Source organism: Gorilla gorilla, chromosome 3, assembly GCF_029281585.2.
Source record: "Gorilla gorilla gorilla isolate KB3781 chromosome 3, NHGRI_mGorGor1-v2.1_pri, whole genome shotgun sequence".
Lineage (NCBI taxonomy): Eukaryota > Metazoa > Chordata > Mammalia > Primates > Hominidae > Gorilla > Gorilla gorilla.
This window is the reverse complement of record NC_073227.2, coordinates 74302952-74325995: the sequence shown is the minus strand read 5'-3', so window position 1 is coordinate 74325995 and position 23044 is coordinate 74302952. Positions and strand designations below refer to the sequence as shown.

Below are 23044 nucleotides of genomic sequence, written 5' to 3'. Positions count from 1 at the left end.
GGGACCTTTACTGGCACAGGTGTAATTTGGGGCTGGGAAGGACCTTTGGGAGACCCTTAGTATGTCTATAGCCTCCAGCATCTCTCAGCTAGATGGTTATACCCATCTACCTCCCCACCAGACTCACCCTGTGACCCAAACTCTATCTGGTCTGCTTTTGCCAGACAGATTTTTGTAACATGCAAAGCAAATATGAGCATGTCACACCCACCTTCCTCTGTTGCATCCTTAAACATTTTGATGATGGAATAAAGCCCAAGACCCTTAATGTGGCAAGTCAAGTCTTTCAGACTTGGTCTCTGGACCCTGTACTCACTTTCCTCTAATATGCCTTGGTACCTTCTGTTCCTCCTCTTGAAATGCCCTTCCCTCTTACCCTTCACACCTCACCAGAGGTTATTTTGCTGCTCCTATAGCTTGTTATCCACACAGAGCACTTAATATAAACCCTAAGGTAATTATTTATCCCCTTGTTCTTATCTTGTTCTCCATCTCACTTCCCCATCTAATTAGTTCACTGACTGCAGGCAACTTTTTTTTTTTTTTTTAATATAGCTTTGTTTCCTGAGCTTTGTTTCCAGGGCCTTACGTATAATAGAAACTCAATGATTTATGAATGAATAAATCTGGAGAGTCTGTGCTTTGGAGACAGTATAATTAGTCCATATCTTTGCTCTGTTTGTCTTGTGTGGGTATGTAAGTATGTGTTTACTAGAATAATGTGACCTTATTGCAACTTGATTATCTTGTGCAATGCTTTGTGTTTAGAAGTTGCAGCATGTTGTAACATGTCTTGGGAAGGGGAACTGTGTGACATGGGATATTCTCTCCTGTTATTTAAGATGTGTTTAAAAACTCATTTGACCACCATTCCTCTGGGTACCCAGTATGTACCAGGCACTGGGCAAGGCATAGGAACAGATAGTAATGATACCACAATAATACTTCTAATTATTGTGTACCTCTTTTATTCTAGACTCTGCTCATGAGATCAGCTACCTCCTAAACAGAGGGAAACAGAGCCTCATATTTACATGTCTTTTCTAAGGGAATGCAGCTGATAAGTTGAGAACCAGATTTGAACAAAGGTCTGCCTTATTCCTAAGCCACTGGCTCCTTTCAATACTGCATGCTACCTCATAGGTGCCAATTGATGAACACCTTCTGTGTCTGAGGTGCTGGGCATGTATTATTTTGATTTAATTCTAATGCTCCACAAGGCATTATTATCCCCATTGCATGGGAGAGGAATGGGCTCAGAGAAGTTAAGTAACTTGTGCAGGGTCACATAGAACTGTGGCAAGCAGCAGAGCTGAGATACTCAGGTTTGCTTGACTCCCAAGCTCATTCTCCGTCCACTTAGCACATGGAATGATCTAGCCAGAGGGCAAAAGGCTTGTAAGCAGGTAATTGAAGTTCAATGTAATAAGTGCAGGTATAAAATGGCCAGGGCAAGGAGCTGCTGAATTAATGAGGAAGAAATGGAGATAGCTGTTCAGGCTATGGGTTTTAAATGCTCTATCATGTCAACATTACACTGTTAAATCATTCATTCATCAACGTTGTTTAGACCCTTCAATTTGCTAGGATACTAGTGGCAATAGATACAAACATGAGCAAAGCAAGATCATTTTTAAAAAGAACTCATGATCTTTTTGGGAGGAGAGATTAGATGGATGAGATGGAGAAAAAACGGCTGCAGGAGAAATCAATGCTACAACAGAATTAGTCATCAGGTACCATTTACCAAGCATGGAAATTAACCCAGCTGCCCTCTCAGTTACAAGTCCATCCCATCCAAACTCCATGCCAGGTGCGAAAGGCTCTCCAGGTCACCTTGCCCTGCCAACCTCTAAATGACCTTCTGTGCCTCTGCCACATTGACATATTCAAAGTTGCCAAACTTGTTCCTGTCACAAAACCTTTGTCCTTGCTGTTCCCACTGCCTGGTAAGCTCTTTCCCTAGTGGTGTGCTTCCCTGAATCTTATAACCCAGGAATACTCAAGGGTCCCCTCCACAGAGAAGCCTTCCCTGGATGCCATCCCCATTCACTCTTGGTTGCATCATCCAGTCCTCCATGTACTCCCAGCAAGAATCATGATCTAAAAGTCAGTATAGTTTAGTAGTTAAGAGCATGGGCTCTGGAAGCTGGGCTGCTGGGGTCCAATCTCAGCTCTGATAATTTACTAGCTGGGTAGCCAAGAACCCGTTACTTAACCTCTCTGTGCCTCAGCTTTCTCATCTGAAATGGGAATGATAATAATAATTCTTCTAGGTCCTATTGTACTAGTGAGAGAATTAGCTGAGTTTATATATGTAAAGCACTAATAGAGCCTGGCATATAGGAGAGATATAATAAATACAAAGTGAGTGAATCATCTCATTTACATGCATCCATCCAATACACAATGATTCTGAATACAGGGGCACTGCAGAATGCAGGGGTGGGAATACAACAACCAAAAGGACAGGCCCAGTCTCTGTCCTCAAGGAGCTTCCTGCCTGTCTGAACCATTTCCTTGGTTGATGCAGATGTGCTTTTGACTTGTAAACTTTTGCCTAGAGATTATCTCAACTTTTCTCTTACTCCTAGTTTCTATCTGCCTTGTACGCTGTTTTCTGTTCTGGGATTTGTTGTGTCCAGGAGGCACCGAGGACCGATGCCTTATTGAGCCCTGAGGTGACACATAAATCGATGCATTTTTACAACCACATGATGTTTGTTGCTTGTAGTTGTATTCCTTCTTCTAATGTTGGAGTCAGTTAGAGATTTGGCTTATGTTGAAATGGTAGAATCTTTCAAAGGAATGAGGAAAGCAGAATAATAGCTAAAAGGTTCACTTCTTGGCCTCCTCATGTTTTGTTCTCATTGCTTAGAATGTTTCACAACCACTGGAACCACTTCCTTTTCCAAGTCTGGCTAATTTCATCTTGGACTAGATTTCACTTCCTCTTGGAAGCCTTCCCAGACTTTCCAAGACAATAGACTCTTGGGTAGAGCTTGCACTCATCTGTGTAGGTAAGACTTATTATTCCGCTGCAGAGTAACTGGCTATTCATCTGTCTGCCCCACGAGTCTGCAAGTGCCAAGTCCCTTATATCCTCAACACAGCAATACCTTCTTGCTGTTAAGAAGTAATGTTCTCTATGCATATATAATATATACAAATTGAATTTATGTAGAGGACAGGAACCAATAAAGCAGGTAAATTCGGCAGTCATTTGTATTGTCTTATAACAGGTCTATTTACTTTTTAAATGTATTTTTGTAGGGTTTTACTGAGTAGGATTATTGCTATAAAAAACAACCTCCAAATCTCAGTGGCTTAACACACACAAACGAACTTTCTCAACCGTGTGACAATTCAGTGCAAGCATTCAGTCAGCAGCCTTGCAAATCCTGTGGCTCCACCATCCCTTATGCCCTCAGCATCCTCTCTTGGCTCTTCTGCATTCAGATGGCAGAGGGGAAAAGAAAAAAAAGTCATTCAAGAGGTTCTCTTCTGGGCCAGGCCCCAGGCATATATCACTTCCCATCCAGTTACCCAGAATTCAGTTACATGGCCACACGAACTGCTAGGGAAACTGTGAAATGTGGTCTAGTTTTGTGTCCAGGAGGAAAGGGAGATAGGTTTTGATGACCACACAGCAGTCCTGCCACAAAAGCATACCGGAGCCAGGCAGCTCGTGGGTCAAGTGAGGCCCTGGTCTGTCTGCAGTGGGTCCCAGAGTGAAGTAATTACCCTGGTTATCTACTGTTTTGCCCTTGCAGACAAACACGTGTGATCAAAATCTAAACCATTGCCTTGAACTCATTGAGCAAGTTGCCAAGGTGCAGGGACAACTCTTTGGGATCCTCACAGCAGCAGCCCAAGAAGGTAAGAATGGCCTGTAATTTCCCATCCAGTTCTGCTTGCCTTTCTCTCTTTTCTTGGTGCTTTTTTGTGTTCTTTGACTGTTGGTGTGGTTGGGTTTCTCTCACTGACCTGATGACCTGATGTGTGTATTCTCTCTTTTTTTTTTTAATTATACTTTAAGTTTTAGGGTACATGTACACAACTTTCAGGTTAGTTACATATGTGTACATGTGCCATGTTGGTGTGCTGCACCCATTAACTCATCATTTAACATTTTAGGAGGACGTAATGATGGTGTGGAAACAATCAAGTCACGCCTTTTGCCTTGGCTGGAGGCTTCCTTTACTGCTGCTTCCCTGGGAAAATCTGTTGACAGCAAGGTCCCCTTTCTGCAGGTAGGGATGCTGAAGGATAACCCTTGACTTTCTGAACAGTGAGATAAAACGAATCAGAAACCTCCAAGAGAAGAAGAGGACTTAATTCTGGTAGACTGATAGAGTGTCACAATTTGTGATGGATATTGGTGGTTTCCATGGGACGGTGTTAGTTTTTGAACAGGTGGAGATCAGACTAGAAAGAGAGCACATACCTTGCTTAAGGCATCCACATCATTACATTTGGGCATCCAAAACATTAGTTACTTTACTTTTAAATATTTATATGGATTTACCTATAATCCTTTCTAAAACAGAAGCATTTAGAAAGCATTTCGTCTGTTCTGAGAAAACCAAACATCACATGTTCTCACTCATAAGTGGGAGCTGAACAATGAGAATACATGGACACAGGGAGGGGAACAACACAGCAGGGCCTGTTGGGGGATTGCAGGGGTGAGGGGAGAGAGAGCGTTAGGACAAATAGCTAATGCATGTGGGGCTTAAAACCTAGGTGACAGGTTGATAGGTGCAGCAAACCACCATGGCACACGTATACCTATGTAAAAAACCTGCACATTCTGCATGTGTATCCCAGAACCTAAAGTAAAAATAATAATAATAATAATAACAGAAAGAAAGCATTTAGTCTGTTCTGAGCAAGAGCGTTATAAGATAGTGGCTGAAGGATCCCTGCTTGGAGATCACTGAGCAGAAAACCAGTCCCTCTTTTATGGCCCTGGGTAGGTATCTAAACATTTATGTCTCAATTTTCTTATTTGCTGAATGGAGACAATGGTTTTGCTGATCTAAAAGGTTCATTTGTGAGAATTAAATGTGATAAGCACACTAAACAAGTTACACAGGGCCTGACACATGTTAAGTACTTTATAGACTTCAGTTATCATTAAGTAATTTTTTTTCCCTGAGAATTTATGGACGCTTCTCAGGTTTTTATCCTCTGTGTGGGTGTTATTCTAGGTATAAAGATGTAGAATTTCAAACTGTTTTTGGAAATTGAGGTATAATTTATATTCAGTGAAATCCATAGATTGCTATTTCAGCAAATGCATATACCTGTGTAAATTCCCATCCCTATTGGAATATCAGACATCTCCATCACTCTAGAGCATTTCTTGCACCTTCCCCAGGGCAACCATCTTCTGATTTTTATCACTCTATATTAATTTTGCCTGTACTAGAACTTCATGTGCATGGAGCCGTGCATAATGTGCTCTTTTGAGTTGGGCTGTTTTTTAAAAATTCATCCATGTCATTTAATGTATTCAGACTGTTTTTTTTTTTTTTTGGTGTATCTTTCCAGGACACGTTTGATAGGGAGAGACATAAAGATCCCAGTCCTCGGGATCGGGATATGCCACAGTTAGACTCTAATTTGAACTCAACCCGGAGTCAACTCAACCAGGTTCAAGACGAGTAAGAGGAATGCAAGTTATCTTTTTCCAAAAAGAATTATTTTCAATTTAATTAAGTTTTAAATTCGAAAGGAGAATAATGGCTCATGTAAAATGTGGGCATTTGCAAATAAGTAATATGATTGTGTGTGTGTCTGTGGGCATGTGTGTATGACAGAGAGAGAGGGAGAGAGAGACAGAGAGAGTTTAGAGTCAGTGGTCAGTGTCTGTGGATTTGGGGACAGGATATATTATGATACATGGTCCCCTGGTTCCTTCTTTGGAGTTCCTTCTTCATAGGCACTTCATCAGCCTATATTGACAAACAGGTAAAGATTGTTAGACAAAAATCTACCTATTGGGAGAAAAATTTTTAAAAAGATGTGAAAGGGAAAGAATAAAAGAGAGTGAACAATCAGGCAAAGAGGAGAATTAAGAGAAAGACAGCAAAAGTCAAATGAAGCAGGCTGCATCTATCAGTCCATTATACTCATTTAGGGGTGTATGTGTGCTTCTCTGAATCTGAGAGAGTCAGAGTCTTTTAAGAAAGGAAGAATTCAAGATTTTGCAATAACTATTAGGTATAAGAATGTATTTTTTAAAAGTTAAGCAATTCCAGGCAACAACACATATCAGATGCATGTTGTGGGCAGAGCCAGGGTAGCAAGCTTAGGGAATCACTGCAAAGAAAATTGTATGTGGACTTTGGGTTTGTACTTGAGGCAGGTAGACAAATATGTATGAAACTGTGTTTGACATACCTAACAAAAATCCATCAATGGGAATTTCTCCTACCACAGCATTGCTTCATTGCTGACATAAATGGGACAGAAAGGAAATCTTTTTTTTAAAAAAATTAATAACTAGTTAAGGCTAGGGATGGAATAATGTGTGGTGCTCTGCCTTGTTCCCTGATGACATTTCCATTTTTCTAAGGAAAAAATCTCTATTGATTTAGTTTTGCCTGATTATAAAAGTAATACAAATTTCTTTCTCAAAATGCATACAACAAATAAAAATTGATGAAAATCACTTGTTTTCTTGTCCCCATTAACATTTTGGTATATTTTACTCCAGACATTTTTCTTTGTGCCTGCACCTCCACACATATCCATTCATATTTCCAACTGGAATCATAATCAATGAGCAGTTATATACCTGAAGCAGTCAAAATTTATAAATGTAATATGCAAAAAGCATAAAATATATAATTTATTTCAACCAATGTGAGCTCATTTTGAAGGATTCTTCAATAAGCCACTTCAAGGTCACACAGTCATTTTTGGTTTATCGTAGTCCATTTTCTGTAAACATTCAGCTCATTCCAAGTGCAAACATGCATTAAGAGCTATTTTTGCCCTCTCATGGGGTCTCCCTTCCCCTCATCCTTTCTAGGGAAGGGATGCTTGTATACTCTCCTGGTGACGGACATGAGGAGTTTTTGGTCTTATACTGCCCTCTGGGTTCTTGCTGGCCTTAATTTCATGTAGGCACTAGTGTCTCGTGCTGATGGGTCCTGAGTTGTGCATGTCTTGTCTGGGGAGGTATCCTGGGACATTAGCTAGCAATGGCTGCAGATGACCCTCCATTTTCCTCTAGTTGTGAGGAAGGGCATCAAAACTTTACTGGTTCTTGATGGCTGTCAGCACCAATAGGGGCCAGGGTTTCCCACTTCTCTTTCTTGTTTCAGTGACACTGTTGTTACCTATAAGGGGTACCATAGATCAAGAAACTTAATGCATGCTTTAAAAAAACTTTTCATTTGAAAATAATTTCAAACACAGCAAATCTGCTAGAATAGCGCTAAACATTTCCATATGCCCTTTCATATGCCTTTTGCCCTATATGCTTTATCACATATGTGTTCCTTCTCTTTCTATATATATATATATATATATATTCTCTCCACCAACCATTTGGAATTTGCATACATGAAGATGCTTGCTGCTTTTCCCTGGTTTTCTTAGTTTCTATTTCTATGTTATTTTAATAGATTTTGGAGAACAAGTGGTATTTGGTTACATGGATAAATTCTTTGGTGGTGATTTCTGAGATTTTGGTGCACCTGTCACCTGAGCGGTATACACTATAGCCAATGTGTAGTCTTTTATCCCTCACCCTCCTCCTTCCTTTCCCTCCAAGTCCCCAAAGTCCATTATATCATTCTTATGCCTTTGCATCCTCATAGCTTAACTCCCACTTATAAGTGAGAACCATATGGTATTTGGTTTTCCATTCCTGAGTTACTTCACTTAGAATAATGGCCTCCAGCTCCATCCAAGTTGCTGCAAAGGCCATTATTTCATTTCATTGTATGGCTGAGCAGTATTCCATGGTGTATATATACCACATTTTCTTTATCCACTCCTTGGTTGATGGGCACTTAGGTTGGTTCCATATCTCTGCAATTGCGAATTGTACTGCTATAAACATACATGTGCATGTGTCCTTTTCATAAGATGGCTTCTTTTTCTTTGGGTAGGTATGCAGTAGTGGGATTGCTGGATCAAATTGTAGTTCTACTTTTAGTTAAGGAATCTCCACATTGTTTTCAATAGCGGTTGTACTAGTTTACATTCCTACCAGCTGCGTAAAAGTGTTCCCTTTTCTCCACATTTACTCCAACATCTATTGTTTTTTGATTTTTTAGTTATGACAATTCTTGCAGGAGTAAGATGGTATTGCATTGTGATTTTAAATTGCATTTCCCTGATAATTAGTGATGCTGAGCATTTTTTTCATACGTGTATTGGCTGTTTGTGTATCTTCTTTTGAGAATTGTCCATTCATGTCCTTTGCCCACTTTTTAATGGGTTTTTTTTCTTGCTGATTTTTTTTGTGTTCCTTGTAGATTCTGGATATTAGTTCTTTGTCAAATGCATAGTTTGTGAATATTTTCTCCCATTCTGTGGGTTGTCTGTTTACTCCGCTGAGCAGAAGTTTGTTTTTGTTTCTTTGTTTCTTCTGCTGTGCAGAAGCTTCTTAGTTTAATTAGGTCCCATTTTATTTATTTTGGTTTTTGTTGCATTTGCTTTTGGGTTCTTAGGCATGAATTCTTTGCCTAAACCAATATCTAAAAGAGTTTCTGGTGTTATCTTCTAGACTGTTTGTGGTTTCAGCTTTGATCCATCTTGAGTTGATTTTTGCATAAGGTGAGAGGTGAGGATCCAGTTTCATTCTTCTACATGTGGTTTGCCAGTTTTCCCAACACCGTTTGTTGAATAGGGTGTCCTTTCTCCACTTTGTTTAGTTTTAACCCACCTGTAGTTCTTATTCTGTTTTTAAATTTAAGGTATCACTAAAAGAATTTGTTCTCCACATTCTATGGTAGCCAGCTCTCTCTTCCCTCCCTTACTTTGCCTACTTGTCTCTTAAGCCAGGGTGCTGCACACTATGGAATGAATGGGCCACCCAAGGAGGTTCCCTATGTCTAACCTTGTAGAGACTGGTTTGGTTCTGACTTAGTTCTAAAATGCAAATTCCAATAATTATGGGCAAATGACCACAAGTCTGCACAGGTTTGATGAACCCCCAAGCAAGGGAAGATTTTTAGATTTTATGCCTGGATTCTGGTTATGAATCTTGCTTTTCCTCCTCTCCTATATCCAATCTATCAGAATGTCCAATTGAATCTATCGCCTAAACTTTCACACTTGCCCCTTTCTTTCTATTCCGCCACCCCTGCCCTGGTTCAATCCTCTGACATCTCTTTCCTGAACCAATTGCCTTCCTTCTGACTGGCTTCCCCACTTCCATTCTTGGTCAACCACCATCCGTTTTCCACTTAGCAAATATGTATATGTTTTATTGTATCAAGTCATCCTTCTTTTTTGTTTTCGTTTTTGTTTTGAGACAGAGTCTCGCTCTGTCACCCAGGCTGGGGTGCAGTGGTGTGATCTCGGCTCACTGCAAGCTATGCCTTCCGGGTTCATGCCATTCTCCTGCCTCAGCCTCCTGAATAGCTGGGACTACAGGCGCCTGCCACCATGCCTGGCTAATTTTTTGTATTTTTAGTAGAGATGGTGTTTCACCACGTTAGCCAGGATGATCTCGATCTCCTGACCTCATGATCCGCCCACCTCAGCCTCCCAAAGTGCTGGGATTACAGGCGTGAGCCACGGCGCCCAGCCATATCAAATCATCCTTCTGATTAAAAGCCGTTAGTCTCCTCCTTTTAGAAATATTATATTTTATTTTAAGTTCTGGGATACACGTGCAGGATGTGCAGGTTTGTTATATAGGTAAACGTGTACCATGGTGGTTTGCTGCACAGATTAACTCATCACCTAGGTATTAAGCCCCACATGCATTAGCTATTTATCCTGATGCTCTCCCTTCCCCCAACCCCCGACAGAGCCCAGTGTGTATTGTTCCCCTCCCTGTGTCCCTGTGTTCCCATTGTTCAGCTCCCACTTATGAGTGAGAACATATGGTGTTTGGTTTTCTGTTCCTGCGTTAGTTTGCTGAAGATAATGGCTTCTAGCTTCATCTATTTCCATGCAAAGGACATAATCTTATTCCTTTTTTGGCTGCATAGCATTCCATGGTGCATATGTACCACATTTTCTTTATTCAGCCCATCATTGATGGGCATTTGGGCTGATTCCATGTCTTTGCTATTGTGAATAGTGCTACAGTAAACATACATGTGCATGTATCAATAATATAATTATTTATATTCCTTTGGGTATATACCCAGTAATGGGATTGCTGGGTCAAATGGTATTTCGGTTCTAGATCCTTGAGGAATCACCACACTGTGTTTCACAATGGTTGAACTAATTTATATTTCCACTAACAGTGTGAAAAAGTTCCTATTTCTTTGCAGCCTCGCCAGCATCTGTTGTTTCTTGACTTTTTAATAATCGCCATTCTGACTAGCATGAGATGGTATCTCATTGTGGCTTTGATTTGCATTTCTCTAATAATCAGTGATGTTGAACTTGTTTTTATATGTTTGTTGGTCGCATAAATGTCTTCTCTTGAGAAATGTTTGTTCATGTTCTTTGCCCATTTTTTGATGGGGTTGTTTGTTTTTTTCTTTTAAGTTTGTTTAAGTATTCTCTTCCCTTTATACTTAGAAAAAATTCTAAATTTCTCACCAGGGCTCTCATAACACCCCTCCTGATCTGGCTGTATTTCTGCTCCAGTGTCATCTCCTGTCACTTTCCCCTGACCCAGTCTACTGTCTACTTCCTCACTTTGAAGCTTTTGGCTGTGCTCTTCCATTGCCTGAAAGAACTTTTCAGTCTTCCACTGGCTCTTTGCATGCCTGGCTCTTTATTATCCTCCAAGTCTCAGCTTAAATGTGCCTTTCTCAGAGTCCTTCTGTGACCACCATACGTTGAAAGGTCTTTCTTCTCTCCTTTAATACTCTTTCATGGTGATCTGCTTTTCTCATAATAGCACTTATGAGAAAAGTTAGAGAGTGAAGTCACAACTGGGAACTTAAAAAAATAAACTTGCTTGCATATTTATGATCTATCTCCCCAACTAGCCTGGAAGATCCAAAGGGTTACTGTCTTGCATTGCTGAATTGACACTGTTGTATCCCTAGTACTGAGCATCATGCCTGGCTCATAGTAGGTCCTCAATAATCTGCTCAATGAATGAACAGATATGCAACAAAACATTTAAATAGAACGTCAGCCTGATTAAAACAATTGTTAGCATATGAATGTACTTTTCTTTCTTCTTTCTGTATGTCATCCAAGCGTGTGAAATTAGCATGTATGTTTGCTTATATGTGCATCCGCTTGTATGTGTTAGGAGAAAAATACCCAAGTTCTTCATTCCTGCTTGTATTTTCCTCCTTTTCTTGATCCATTTTCTACAGTTCATTTTCTCTTGATAAAAATGTTCATTTTCACATATTTACTTTTAAGAACTTGTTACATATTTATATTTGAATTAAATATATTAGTTTCCTTTCAATCTCCAATAGCCATATTATGAAGTTAATGCTATTTTTTGCTTTCTTTTCATTTTTAGACATTTCATTCATTCATTCATTTCTCATTTAAAAAATATACCGTGTGACAGGAACTGTTTAGGTACTGGGGATATAGATGAATAAAATAAAATTATTGCCCTCAAATAGTTTATAGTGTGAATGCAATGAGGTAAATGGGAATGGAGTGCCGAGAAGGGGAAACAAACTTTTCTTGGGAGAATTGGGGATACTATGTGGAAGGCCCTTGCCGAGTGGGCATTTATTAGAGGAGGAAGCAGGTGGGGGATGGAATTTTCGGTGTCTGGTTAGGATCTGTGGGATCGACAGGGATGCTGTTAGCACGTTATTTCTCAGGCTGCTTCACTCTCTAAGTGAAAATTCCAGTGTTTTGCCTTCCACTGTTCTTCCATCTAGAGGGAAGGATAAAGGCTGGTGTGAGTTTGGAAGGCAATTGCACTATCTTAGCCTCAGGACAAGTGCTATGGTATCTGGCAGGGTCAGAGAAGTCAAGAAGACTTTGTCAACTCAAGTCTCACTGTTCTGGGGCAACTTCATTGAGGACCATTGGTCTTCATTCAGTATCATCTATCTCACTTCCATTTTTTTTTTGGAGACATGTTTTTACTTTGTCACCCAGGCTGAAGTGCAGTGGCACAGTCATAACTCACTGCAGCTTCAAACTCCTAGTCTGAAGAGATTCTCCCACCTCAGCCTCCTGAGTAGCTGAGACTACAGGCACACACCACCACACCTGGCTAATTTTATTTATCTATTTTTTATAGAGACAGGGTCTCACTGTGTTGCACAGGCTTGTCTTGAACTCCTGAGCTCAAAAGATTCTCCTGCCTTGGCTTCCCAAAGCGTTGGAATTACAGACATGAGCCACTGCACCCAGCCCCACTTATTTTTAAAACTAGATAGACCTAAATAACACGATTTATTATGATTTGTCTACCATGAAGAGGATTTGAAACTAACTATGACAGAGATACAGTGAAAACTCAGAGAATTTGTGCTCAATAAGTAGTAGAAGTCAGAGGCAGGAAGACATGAAGTACTTGATTGTCAAGGGTGATTGTGAGGACTTTATAGGTGGGCACATAATTTTTTTAAATATTGAAGAAGTCTGCAGCCCCACAGTCCAAAGCAATAAAAATTGATGTTGGTATATTATAGAAAAGTGGAGATTTTGTAGAGAAAGCCAACTTGGGGCTTTGATGTAATTAGAGCAGATGAATTAGGCGGGTGAGAAGGAGAAATTGAACAAGTTTCTTTGTCCTTTATATTCTAATACTAATAGTCTTTTGGGGGTAGTAGCTCTATAATTTCCTAGTGTTTGACATTGAGCAAAGGATGTTAGCATGTTTTAGCATACAAGTCCACCACAATATTTGCAATATTACCTGATTGAATGCAGATGTCTTTTAACTTGATCTTGTTTATGTTGAACTCTGTCATATACCAGAAGTTCCTAAGTGAGCCTCTGCCTTGATTTAGAAAGTCTGCCAATTTTGAAAAATCTATCTTTAGTTATTGATTTATCTTACAGTCTGGCTGAAACTGAAAAGAATCTTGAAGAAAGCAAGAACAGATCGGCCATATCCCTTTTGGCTGCAGAGGAGGAAATAAATCAGCTGAAAAAGCAGTAAGAAAAAAATTACAGGATTATTGCAGCCTAAATCATTGAATTTAGCTTTTTTGGTGCTCCATTACAACATGAAAGAATCTGTTCACTATCAGAGAGAAAATGCAGAAATATTTTTATTAATTATATATATATATATATATTTACTACAAAGATATTACTTATCTACTATAGAAAACTTCCAAAGTACAACATAGTATAAAGGCATATAAAAACCCTTTCATAATTGCAGAGCCAGTGACTGTTACCATTTTACGTTCTTTCCAATTAATATATTAAAAATAGAGTTGAGACTACATAATAAAATGTATAAGTATATAATTTTGGATCCTAACTTTTCACCTGACATTGTTTTCTCTATCACTAAGAAAAAATACTGCAGAAGTTAGTTTTAAATAGGTTCATTATGTTCCATCATTTGGGGATTTCCCTCATATTGAATATTTACTTGTATACTAATTTTCAACATGAGAAATAATATTGGGATAATTTTTGTGGAAAAATCTCAGTTGAACTGTCAGATTATTCCTCAAAGATAAACTTCTAGAAGGGGAAAATAAACATTGATCTTTTAAGGTTATACCTTCCTGAGGGGAACATCACACTCTGGGGACTGTTGTGGGGTGGGGGAAGGGGGGGAGGGAAAGCATTAGGAGATATACCTAATGCTAAAAGACAAGTTAATGGGTGCAGCACACCAGCATGGCACATGTATACATATGTAACTAACCTGCACATTGTGCACATGTACCCTAAAACTTAAAGTATAATAATAATAAAATAAAAAAAGAGTGAATTCACATTCTCAAATATGTATAAAACATTCATAAAAACTGACCATATATTAGCCTGCAAAGGCAAACTTAACAAATTTCATAAAGATAAATAAAAACAGCAATCTCAAAAAAAAATAAGGTTATACCTTCCTGGATCTTAATTTTGATCTCCCCCTCCCAAAAGAGTAAGTGGGGGGTGCGTTTTACACACACACACACACACCCCTTTTGATTGTCTTCGCATGTGTTCCAATGGTTCTGATTTCGTCAGGAACACCCACAAATCTTAGCTAGGAACACTGTTCTGTTTTCTGCTTCTGTCTTCCCCTTCCTCATCATTTTAATCTCTAATTTCCTATTTGTTATACCTTCTCAAATCCATCAATCATATTACTCATCAATTACCTATGGCACCAATTCTGTTCTTTACTGTTTGTAGTGCAGCTTTTCATTCTATTATATCTTTAGCTTCTTTGCATCCTTCTTAATCTTACTAACTTTCTTATCTTCTTAATCTTACCTTTTCATTTTACACCCTTGTCATTTTCATCGCAGCATCTTCTCTTCTCCCGGCTTTTGCTCTTGTTTTATGGTGGCCATGCCACTTTGTATCTTGATAAGGATGCCAATTTTATTTCTAAAGATTTTTTTGTTTGCTGAATTATTTTCATAGGTTCACACTTCTAGCTAGTTTTGTGGATGTTATTCAATTTCCACTGTAGTTTTCTCTCATATTCCAACTGTTCAGAGAATCAAAGATTCTAATTAATATTAAATATTCCAATTAATATGTTAAAAATAGAGATGAGACTATTCAGAGAATCAAAGAACTAATGAGGGTTGGAGACTGTATTTTAGACCAGCTTCCTGAATAGCTTTTGGAGGTCAAATGAGCATGCAGTTAAGATCTGTCCAACATGGGACAGTATGACTATGGGTCCAGTGTTTTTGCTAGAGGATCTGCATGAGTGTCCTTTCTTTAGGAACTTTTCCCCATGCAAGCTGCAGACATGGAGTGGCACCCTGACCCTGGCAGTTCTGCTCCTTGCTAATTTGTTCATTCATGTGTATTTCCATCAGAGTTTCCCAATGCAATAATGGCAGGCTGAGTAGCCTCTGTTGTCAAGCATGCCGATTGCTGCTTATTACCTTTCCTTCCTTCCTTCACTCCCTCCCCTCTCCTCTCTTCCCTTCCTCTGCCCTCTCTCTTTGCTGTTCAGGCTTAAATCTCTTCAAGCTCAGGAGGATGCCCGCCACAGAAACACAGATCAGAGGAGCTCAGAGAATAGGCGGTCCGAGCCTCGGAGCTTGGAGGAGTGGAAGCGTGAGCAGTGGAACTCACTCAAGCAGAATGCAGACCAACAGGACACAGAAGCCATGTCCGATTATAAGAAACAGCTCCGAAACTTGAAGGAGGAGATAGCTGTTCTGTCTGCTGAGAAAAGTGCACTCCAAGGAAGGTCAGACAAACTCTCAAAGATCTTCTCATTTAGGCTCTTTTTGCTGAGTTAAGGGACCGGGGAGGGGGAAATAAGTAAAATGATAAAATGATACCCTGAACCAAAACCTCAGCAATCTGCCAAGCTTTGAATTGTAAAGGGATTGTTTTCTTAACTGCACCCCTTCCAGAGAGAGAAAATACCTCCTGAGTTGCCAGCACTTGGACACTAATTAACTTTGGGCTGAGAGATATGGAGAAGGAAAGTTCTTTTTTTTTTTTTTTTTTTTTTTGAGACAGAGTCCCGCTCTGTCACCCAGGCTGGAGTGCAATGGCATGATCTCGGCTCACTGCAACCTCTGCCTCATGGGTTCAAGTGATTCTCCTGCCTCAGCCTCCCGACTAGCTGGGATTATAGGCATACACCTCCATGCTCGGTTAATTTTGTTTTTACTTTTAGTAGAGATGCGGGTTCACCATGTTGGCCAGGCTGGTCTCGAACTCTTGACCTCAGGTGATCTGCCTGCCTCCACCTCCCAAAGTGCTGGGATTACAGGCATGAGCCACCACTCCCGGCTATAAGGAAAGTTCTTTGGCTTGAAACCAGATTTGTGCAGGCCTATGGTGCAAGAGGTGGTACCCTCATGGAAAAAATGTTCTGTAATATGAGGGGTCATTTTCTCTGAGGCCTGGGAGTCCTCTCTCCAGGGATACTGTCCATTTCACTGCAGGGTATTTCCCTTTTATATCTGACTTTGATGGCATGTGTAGGTTAAGTGTTCTTGTGAAATCCCTTTCTACTTATGGACAGATTTTAAGGCAGGTCATCCAGACAGTGTTAAGTAAGGACAAAGTAGGTGTTTCTCTGGAGTCTCTGCATTTCCCTTATTCTTTTTAACAACCCCCCTCAAGCCCCTAATGTGTTCTGCTCCAGGCTATGAGAGCCCCCATTCCCATTCTCTAAATGTCACCACAGTCTTTAATTTTGGGGAATCATTCTGTCACTGTTGTGTTTGTGCCAACTTGTATTGGCTTCCAAGAACCTATTCTGTGCCTGTTTGACATGGTGGTAGTATTTACACCATGGGAATTGGAAAACACCATAAGTAAGTCTTGCCTTACCCAACCCAACCTCCCTGACTGTTGTACTCAGTTTTGCAGTACCTTTTGCCAGGTAGTGTCTTCTGTAAAACCTCTCTTTATGGAGACCCATTTACTTCAGGCTAGCTAGTCTGATAATTTACTTCGTACTTGAGGGCAATGTAACTTTTTACTGATACAGTAGTTTACAATATACCCAGTACTTCCACATGTATTTGCTCATCTGACCTTCCAATCCCCACCTCCACCCTAAAATAGGGCAAAAGTTATGTATGTGAAAACTGGGAATTCCAGCTACTTAGGAGGTTGTGGTGGGGAAGATTGCTTGAGCCCAGGAGTTCTAGACAAGCCTGAGCAACATGGCAAGAACTCATCTCTAAAAAAAGTTAAAAAAATGAATAAATTAGCTGGGTATGCCTGTGGTCCTAGATCCTCTGGAGGCTGAGGCAGGAGGAACTCTTTAGCCCAGGTGTTTGAAGCTGCAGTGAGCTATGATTGAGCCAAGGGATTTTTGGAAACCAGTCAGTAAAGGTTCTGGCCCAGTTTTTGTTACTTTGGGAGAGTGTGTTTAGCCATTTGGCTTGTTTGAAAATTTCTTGGACATGAGTTTCCACTTTTCCAGACACATTAATGTAGATCAACAGGTTTTACTGATGACAGCAACTTGTTCAGCTAGGAGATAATCTAGAGCTCGTCTATTTCAAAAACCATTCCTGCTAGTGAGCCTAAAGACTTTTCTAGCAACGATAGACTTGCACCAGTATTTGCTAAGTCTAGTATTTGCCAGTATTTCAAGGGAGGTGGTTAAGTTCCCATAGTGATTTCATGGTAAGTAAAACCTCCCCAAGGGGCAAGAGTTGCAATAGTTCCCACAACTCTGGCCACAATAAATCCTAGGGTCTTTTTTCTTCTAGAACGGGATTCTAGATTGGAAATTATGTTTAGGACAGTGATTTGGGTGGGAGCTATTGTACCCGGAGTACAAACATCATAATGAAGAGAATTATGAAGATAGAATAAAGCCAAAGCTTGAAAGGAGTTTAAATAATTTTTAGCAGTGCCGCAAAGCCATAAGAACCCAGGAGTGGCAGCCAGGTAATATGGTGTTGATTGGTTTGATTAAAATGTTGGAAACAAAGGAAAGGGGCCTCATGACAGTTTTTGAGAGGCCCCATATGAGAGGAAAAGTCATGGTAATGTCCCAACTGGTTGGGTGAGTGGGGGGCGCAGCGGTGGTGTTCAAAACCAGGGAAGCATATGTGCAATGGATAGGATATAAGTGGCATGATGGTTTTTTCCGACATTGGTTATATCATTCTAGTAACATACATGAGTGGTATTAGGAGTGCAACGGGTGGTGTATACTGGAGGCCTTACTATACTGGTTTGTTTGAAAGGCTTAAAAATGGGCAGTGATTAGACAGATTCAGAGTTTCATTGTAAGAGCCTAAGGCCTCAAATGGGTTAATGTTACCCACAGGAGTACCATTATAACAGGGTGTACATCCTAAAGTAACATTACAAATTAAAGAAGTTCCAATGATATTATAAGTATGAATGGTGGGGGGAGTACTAAGATTACACGAAGGTGGAGATATTTCCCATTTTACCAGCATGGAGAGAAATGGTTGGGGTAGGAAGGTGTGATAAGAAGACTTGCTCAGCTGCAATTAGATTTACCCAAGGCTCATCCATAGAAAAGGAAAAGACAGGGGCTTGGAAGGACTCAAGGCCCCAGCAGTCATCTAGAGGATGACTTTGAGAGGCTTGGTTATAATCCAGGAATAAAGTTACAGGTGCATGTCCTTCCCCTTGTCCTTGTTCTGCAGAACCACCTTGTCAGGTATGTTGGTGAGGTTGTGGCTGTGATGGCTTAGGAGAAAGAAGTGACCCTCTGTCACAAGGGAGGGAGGGGCACTCATTTTTCTGATGATGCTCTTGTTTGCAATGAGAACAGGGTCCTGGGGGTGGCTTGTAACCTGGAGGTTTTGGACATTTTCTTCTCTAGTGTCCTGGATTTCTGCAGTGATGACAGGCCCGTGTTCTGTTAGTGTTATGGGGACGAGCCTTGGCTAATGAAAAGGAATGTGCCAATGCCGTCACCATGTAATTAGTGTGGTGCTGGCATTTTTCCTCCCCCAATGGAACTGTTTTTGTTTTGGATATTTCCTCCTGATTATTGAAAATCTTAAAGCCTACATTTAATAAAGTAAGAAAGGGAGTTTGTGGGCCATGCTCTAATTTTTGGAGTTTTTGTCTGATGTCTGGGGAAGTCTGACTTATAAAATGTATGGCCAGAATTGATAGGCTGTTAGGGATTTGGGGGTCAAAACTTGTGTATTTATGCACGTCCTCCACCAGTGTAGCCTGGAAAAGGATGAGGCTCTCAGATGGCTCCTGAGTGATTTCTTGTAATTTAGAAAAATTAACAGATTTTATTACTGCCTTTTTCATTTCTTCCAACAAAAAAGAGATCATATAATGTCATCTGCCCCTGCCTCTCTTTGGGCCGGCATCAGCAGCCCAGTATTGCCAATTGGGTTCTGGGTCAGGGACAGCTTCTGCCCCGGCTTTATCATTGTTAGGATTATGAACATGAGCTTCATCTGCCCAAGCTTGACCATATGCGTGACCTTTCTTCATGGGAACAGCAAGTAGTTAATACCGCAAATATGTCTTGCTAGATTCAATCAAAGGCAATAGTTAAAGTCTAAAATTCTTGAATGAACTTAGAGGGATCCAGGCTAAATGAACCCAAACTTGGATTAAATTTGTGAAAAATCAGACATTGGAAAAGGGACATGAACTTGGATTGCTCCTAAATCTCCATTAGCTACCTCACAGAGAGGCAAAACATTCTGGGATTTTCTGAGGACTCTGTACTAGTGGTATATGTAACTCCTGTGTGAGTATCTGACAGGGATAAAGTATCTGGACATGGGGGTGGTTGATTAGGGGATGGAGCAGATGGGGAGAGTGTAGGTAAAGCAGGAGCAGGCTGAGGACAGTGTGATAGGCAAAAGGGTCATCTAAGACACCAGACTCGAGGAGGGAGGAAGTTTCTTGGAAGGATACATGAAAATTTTTATGTAATTTTGAGTTTTGGGATAAAGCCAAAAAGACATGAACATACAGGATAAAGACAAAAAGGCCAGAACATATCCTTTTTGAGAGTCTGGTAAAATGCATCTACTTGTAAAATAATATTGTGATGCAAAGTTCCATTAATAGGCCAATTTGATGTATTAGGGATTACAAAAGAAAATTATATGCTTCTTTTTGGGCGTTTATGGGTCAAAATTGGACTGATTTTTAAGAACGCATGCATTCTGGAGATGTATAGAAATTCTAGTTGCTTATAAATTTTTGGGAAAGAAGTCTGGTACCAGATGCTGGAGTCAGATAATAGGGAAGTCTAATCACTTCCGAATTCCTCAGATAAGGAGTTTTGCCTCTGGATGGCCGGATTCATTGGCCACCAGATGATCTTTGCTTTACTTAAGAAGCAAATCAAAGGATTTCCCTGGCTGATTCTCGCTCACCAACAGGTCCTCCAGGAGCCGGTCTCCCAGCCCTGCCCCTCGCAGCCGTAGCTGCAGCCGCAGCAGATCTGCCAGCCCCTCCACCGCTGTCAAGGTCAGGAGCCCGTCCCCAAACCGCTCCAAGCTGTCCAATGTGGCGCGCAAGGCTGCCCTCTTGTCCCGGTTCAGCGATTCCTATTCCCAGGCCCGCCTGGACGCGCAGTGCCTGCTGCGGCGCTGCATCGACAAGGCTGAGACCGTTCAGCGGATCATCTACATCGCCACAGTGGTATGTGACGCCTGCGGGACTCCCGGCTCCTTAGGGCAGCCGGGAGACAAGTTCTGTAACGTGAATGGAACAACTTACAAAGACTAGTGGATCCTAAAGTCACTGAAGTGGGGGAGATTCCAGTCTCCCCATCTGTCTCCTTCCTTCTCTTTCTTCCTCCTTCCCTTTCTTCCTCCTTTCCTATTTCCTTCCTTCCTTCCTTCTTCCCTCCATCCCTCCCTCCCTCCTTTCTTTCCTTCCTCTTTGTCTCTTCCCGTCTCTCTCCCTCTCTCCTTCCTTCCCTCCCTCCCTTCCTTTCTCTTTCCCTCCCTCTCTCCATCTCTTCCTCCTTCTTTCTTTCCTTTCTCCCTTCTTCCTCCATTGTTTCCTTCCTCTCTCTCCTTCCTTCCTTCCTTCCCTTTCATTACAAATATTTGGGGGATGAATCATCTTCACAATCGATAACTATTCATATATATATGAATAGTTAGATAATATTTATTTATTTAGTTAGTTAGTTATATTGACCAGGCATTTGTTTAAGAAGTATCCGTAAACGCAGGACTATCTCAAATGGGTTTATACAAAGTAGATTTGCACTGTACCTTTTGTCTAATATGAGCATATGCACATATGCTCATATATGCACACAGTGGATATATTATTGCTAATGGCTGTCATTTGGTTTACTTTAGTTCTTAAACAAATGAGAAGGCTGTGATTGTATTAATGCTTCTGTTTGTTTAATTAAGAGTAGTTATTAAAACTGCTTACATATCAGCTATTTGAGTATGGCAAATTTTAAAAGTGTACATATGTATCCTTAATTTCCAAAACAAATGTTTGTTCTATGGGTTAGTGTCATACTAAGATACTGAGAGTTCATGAGGAGAATTGTTAAATATTAAGAAACAAAACAAAACATTGGTATGAGAGCAGAATTATCAGAAATACTGAACTTTATCCTGTATTTATTCATTTAAATCAGGGTTAGCAAACCATGATCTATGGACCATATCTGGACCTGGCTCATATTTCTAAGAGAAATACTACTGTCTGAAAGCTAAGAATGTAAGAATGTTTTTAGATTTTTAAAGGGTTGTAAAAAAAAAAGACAGAAACTGTATGTAGCTCAACATGCATACAATATTTGCTGTCTGGCTCCTTATTGAAAAACGTTTGCCATCCCCTGGTTTATATAATTAAGAACCACTTACTGAGTTAGTTAAAGCTCTGTCAATGTACAGGCCACATCTTCCTTGCATAACGGAGTTTTCCCAACGCTTACCACACCATAAGCATTTAATAAATATTTGTTGAATTAACATATGCCAGGACACATGTCTGAGTCTGGATATGTGTTTATAACATAAACACTAGACTGATAATTTTCTCTTATTTCTTGACCAGTAATGTGATATTGCTATGGGCTTATAGCAGGGGATTTATTTCCTTCAATTTCTGCACTGTCTGCTTCCTGCACTCAGAATTTCTAGAATAATAGTCAACTGTCTTGATGTTAGTGAGCATGGATTATTATATGTTTATGTACTTTTCAAAGTTAGAGATGTATTTTCTTCCAGACTAAAAATGTTTTTGATCAACTGTGTTTAGTTATCAGAAGACCAATATGATGTTGAAGCTCGGATTCTTTCTAATTCCTTGTTTTGGATCTCTTCACCTACCTCTTTTCACCAAATAAATTTGCTGCATTTTTGTGTGCAGGAGGCATTCCATGTAGCAAAAATGGCATTCAGACACTTCAAGATCCGTGTGAGAAAATCGTTGACACCATCTTACGTGGGGTCGAATGACTTTGAGAATGCTGTCTCGGATTATGTCATTTGTCATCTTGATCTATATGATTCTCAAAGCAGTGTCAATGTAAGTGTTGAGTCTTTTATTAGGACTGGTTTGCTGCTGCTGCTGCAGTTTATATTGAGTACTAATAACTCAGAAATCCATCCAGCATTTAGTATTAATTCTATGTAATGAAAAAGAAGAAAGGAACAGCATTCAATTTACTTGGTAGCACCTGCCATTATTGACTGTTTCTTCCTTAAACATATTATAGGGAAAAATTGTCTGAGTTTCTTTAGATAGGCTGTTATGATCAGGAGATGGAATATCATAGTTCTTAAGAGCAAGGATTTTGGGAAAAGTAAGTATGGATTTGCTTCCTGATTCTGACACTTACTAGCTGTGTGATCTTACACATTTACTTAATCTCTGTATGCTTTAGTTTTCTAATCCTTAAGTGGGAGTAACAATGTTCATTACTCCACAGAGTCATTGAGAGCATTAAATGAAAGAAAGTAGGCAATTTGCTTAGCACAAGACATGGCACATAGTTAACACTCAATAAAAGCAAACTATTAATAATGATTGTTATGGATTATGAACAATTCAGAGTTCTGCGTTGGCACATCATACCCTTGCCCAGAATAGAAAAATAAGGAAATGATAAATAAAAGCCACAGAAGGTTTTTTTCCTTGCTTTTTTAGGACTCTCTTGGCTTTTACTGTGTCATTTCTACTCTGTGTCCTCTTTCCTTCTTCCCTGTGAATGGGTGGCAACATCTTTCTCCTTTTAGCACATTCACTGTTTTTCTGCTTTAACTTGTTTTGGCTCACATTCTCTTTTCCCACCTCCCATCAGTCCTAATATTCTTAGGATGTCAGAGTGTTTTTGTCA

At 40.1% G+C, this 23044-nt stretch overlaps 1 protein-coding gene across 8 annotated transcripts in view; it reads left to right on the top strand.

Moving 5' to 3' along the window:
* SPATA18 (spermatogenesis associated 18) overlaps positions 1 to 23044 on the top strand; it is a 45977-nt gene that overhangs the window by 5373 nt on the left and 17560 nt on the right. For 4 of the 8 annotated variants that reach the window (XR_002005761.4, XR_008678733.2, XR_008678732.2 and 1 more), the window contains exons 2-8: positions 3774 to 3879; positions 4138 to 4253; positions 5557 to 5669; positions 13150 to 13245; positions 15242 to 15481; positions 20109 to 20370; positions 22075 to 22233. Coding sequence is in view for 5 of the 8 variants with exons in the window: in XM_004038664.4 (XP_004038712.1) it covers positions 3774 to 3879; positions 4138 to 4253; positions 5557 to 5669; positions 13150 to 13245; positions 15242 to 15481; positions 20109 to 20370; positions 22075 to 22233 (1092 nt within the window). In the remaining 3 variants the exon portion in view is untranslated. Of the gene's footprint in view, positions 1 to 3773; positions 3880 to 4137; positions 4254 to 5556; positions 5681 to 13149; positions 13246 to 15241; positions 15482 to 20108; positions 20371 to 22074; positions 22234 to 23044 lie in introns of those variants that run through there. The other 4 variants (XM_004038665.4, XM_063705304.1, XM_063705305.1 and 1 more) reach the window with 4 other exon arrangements.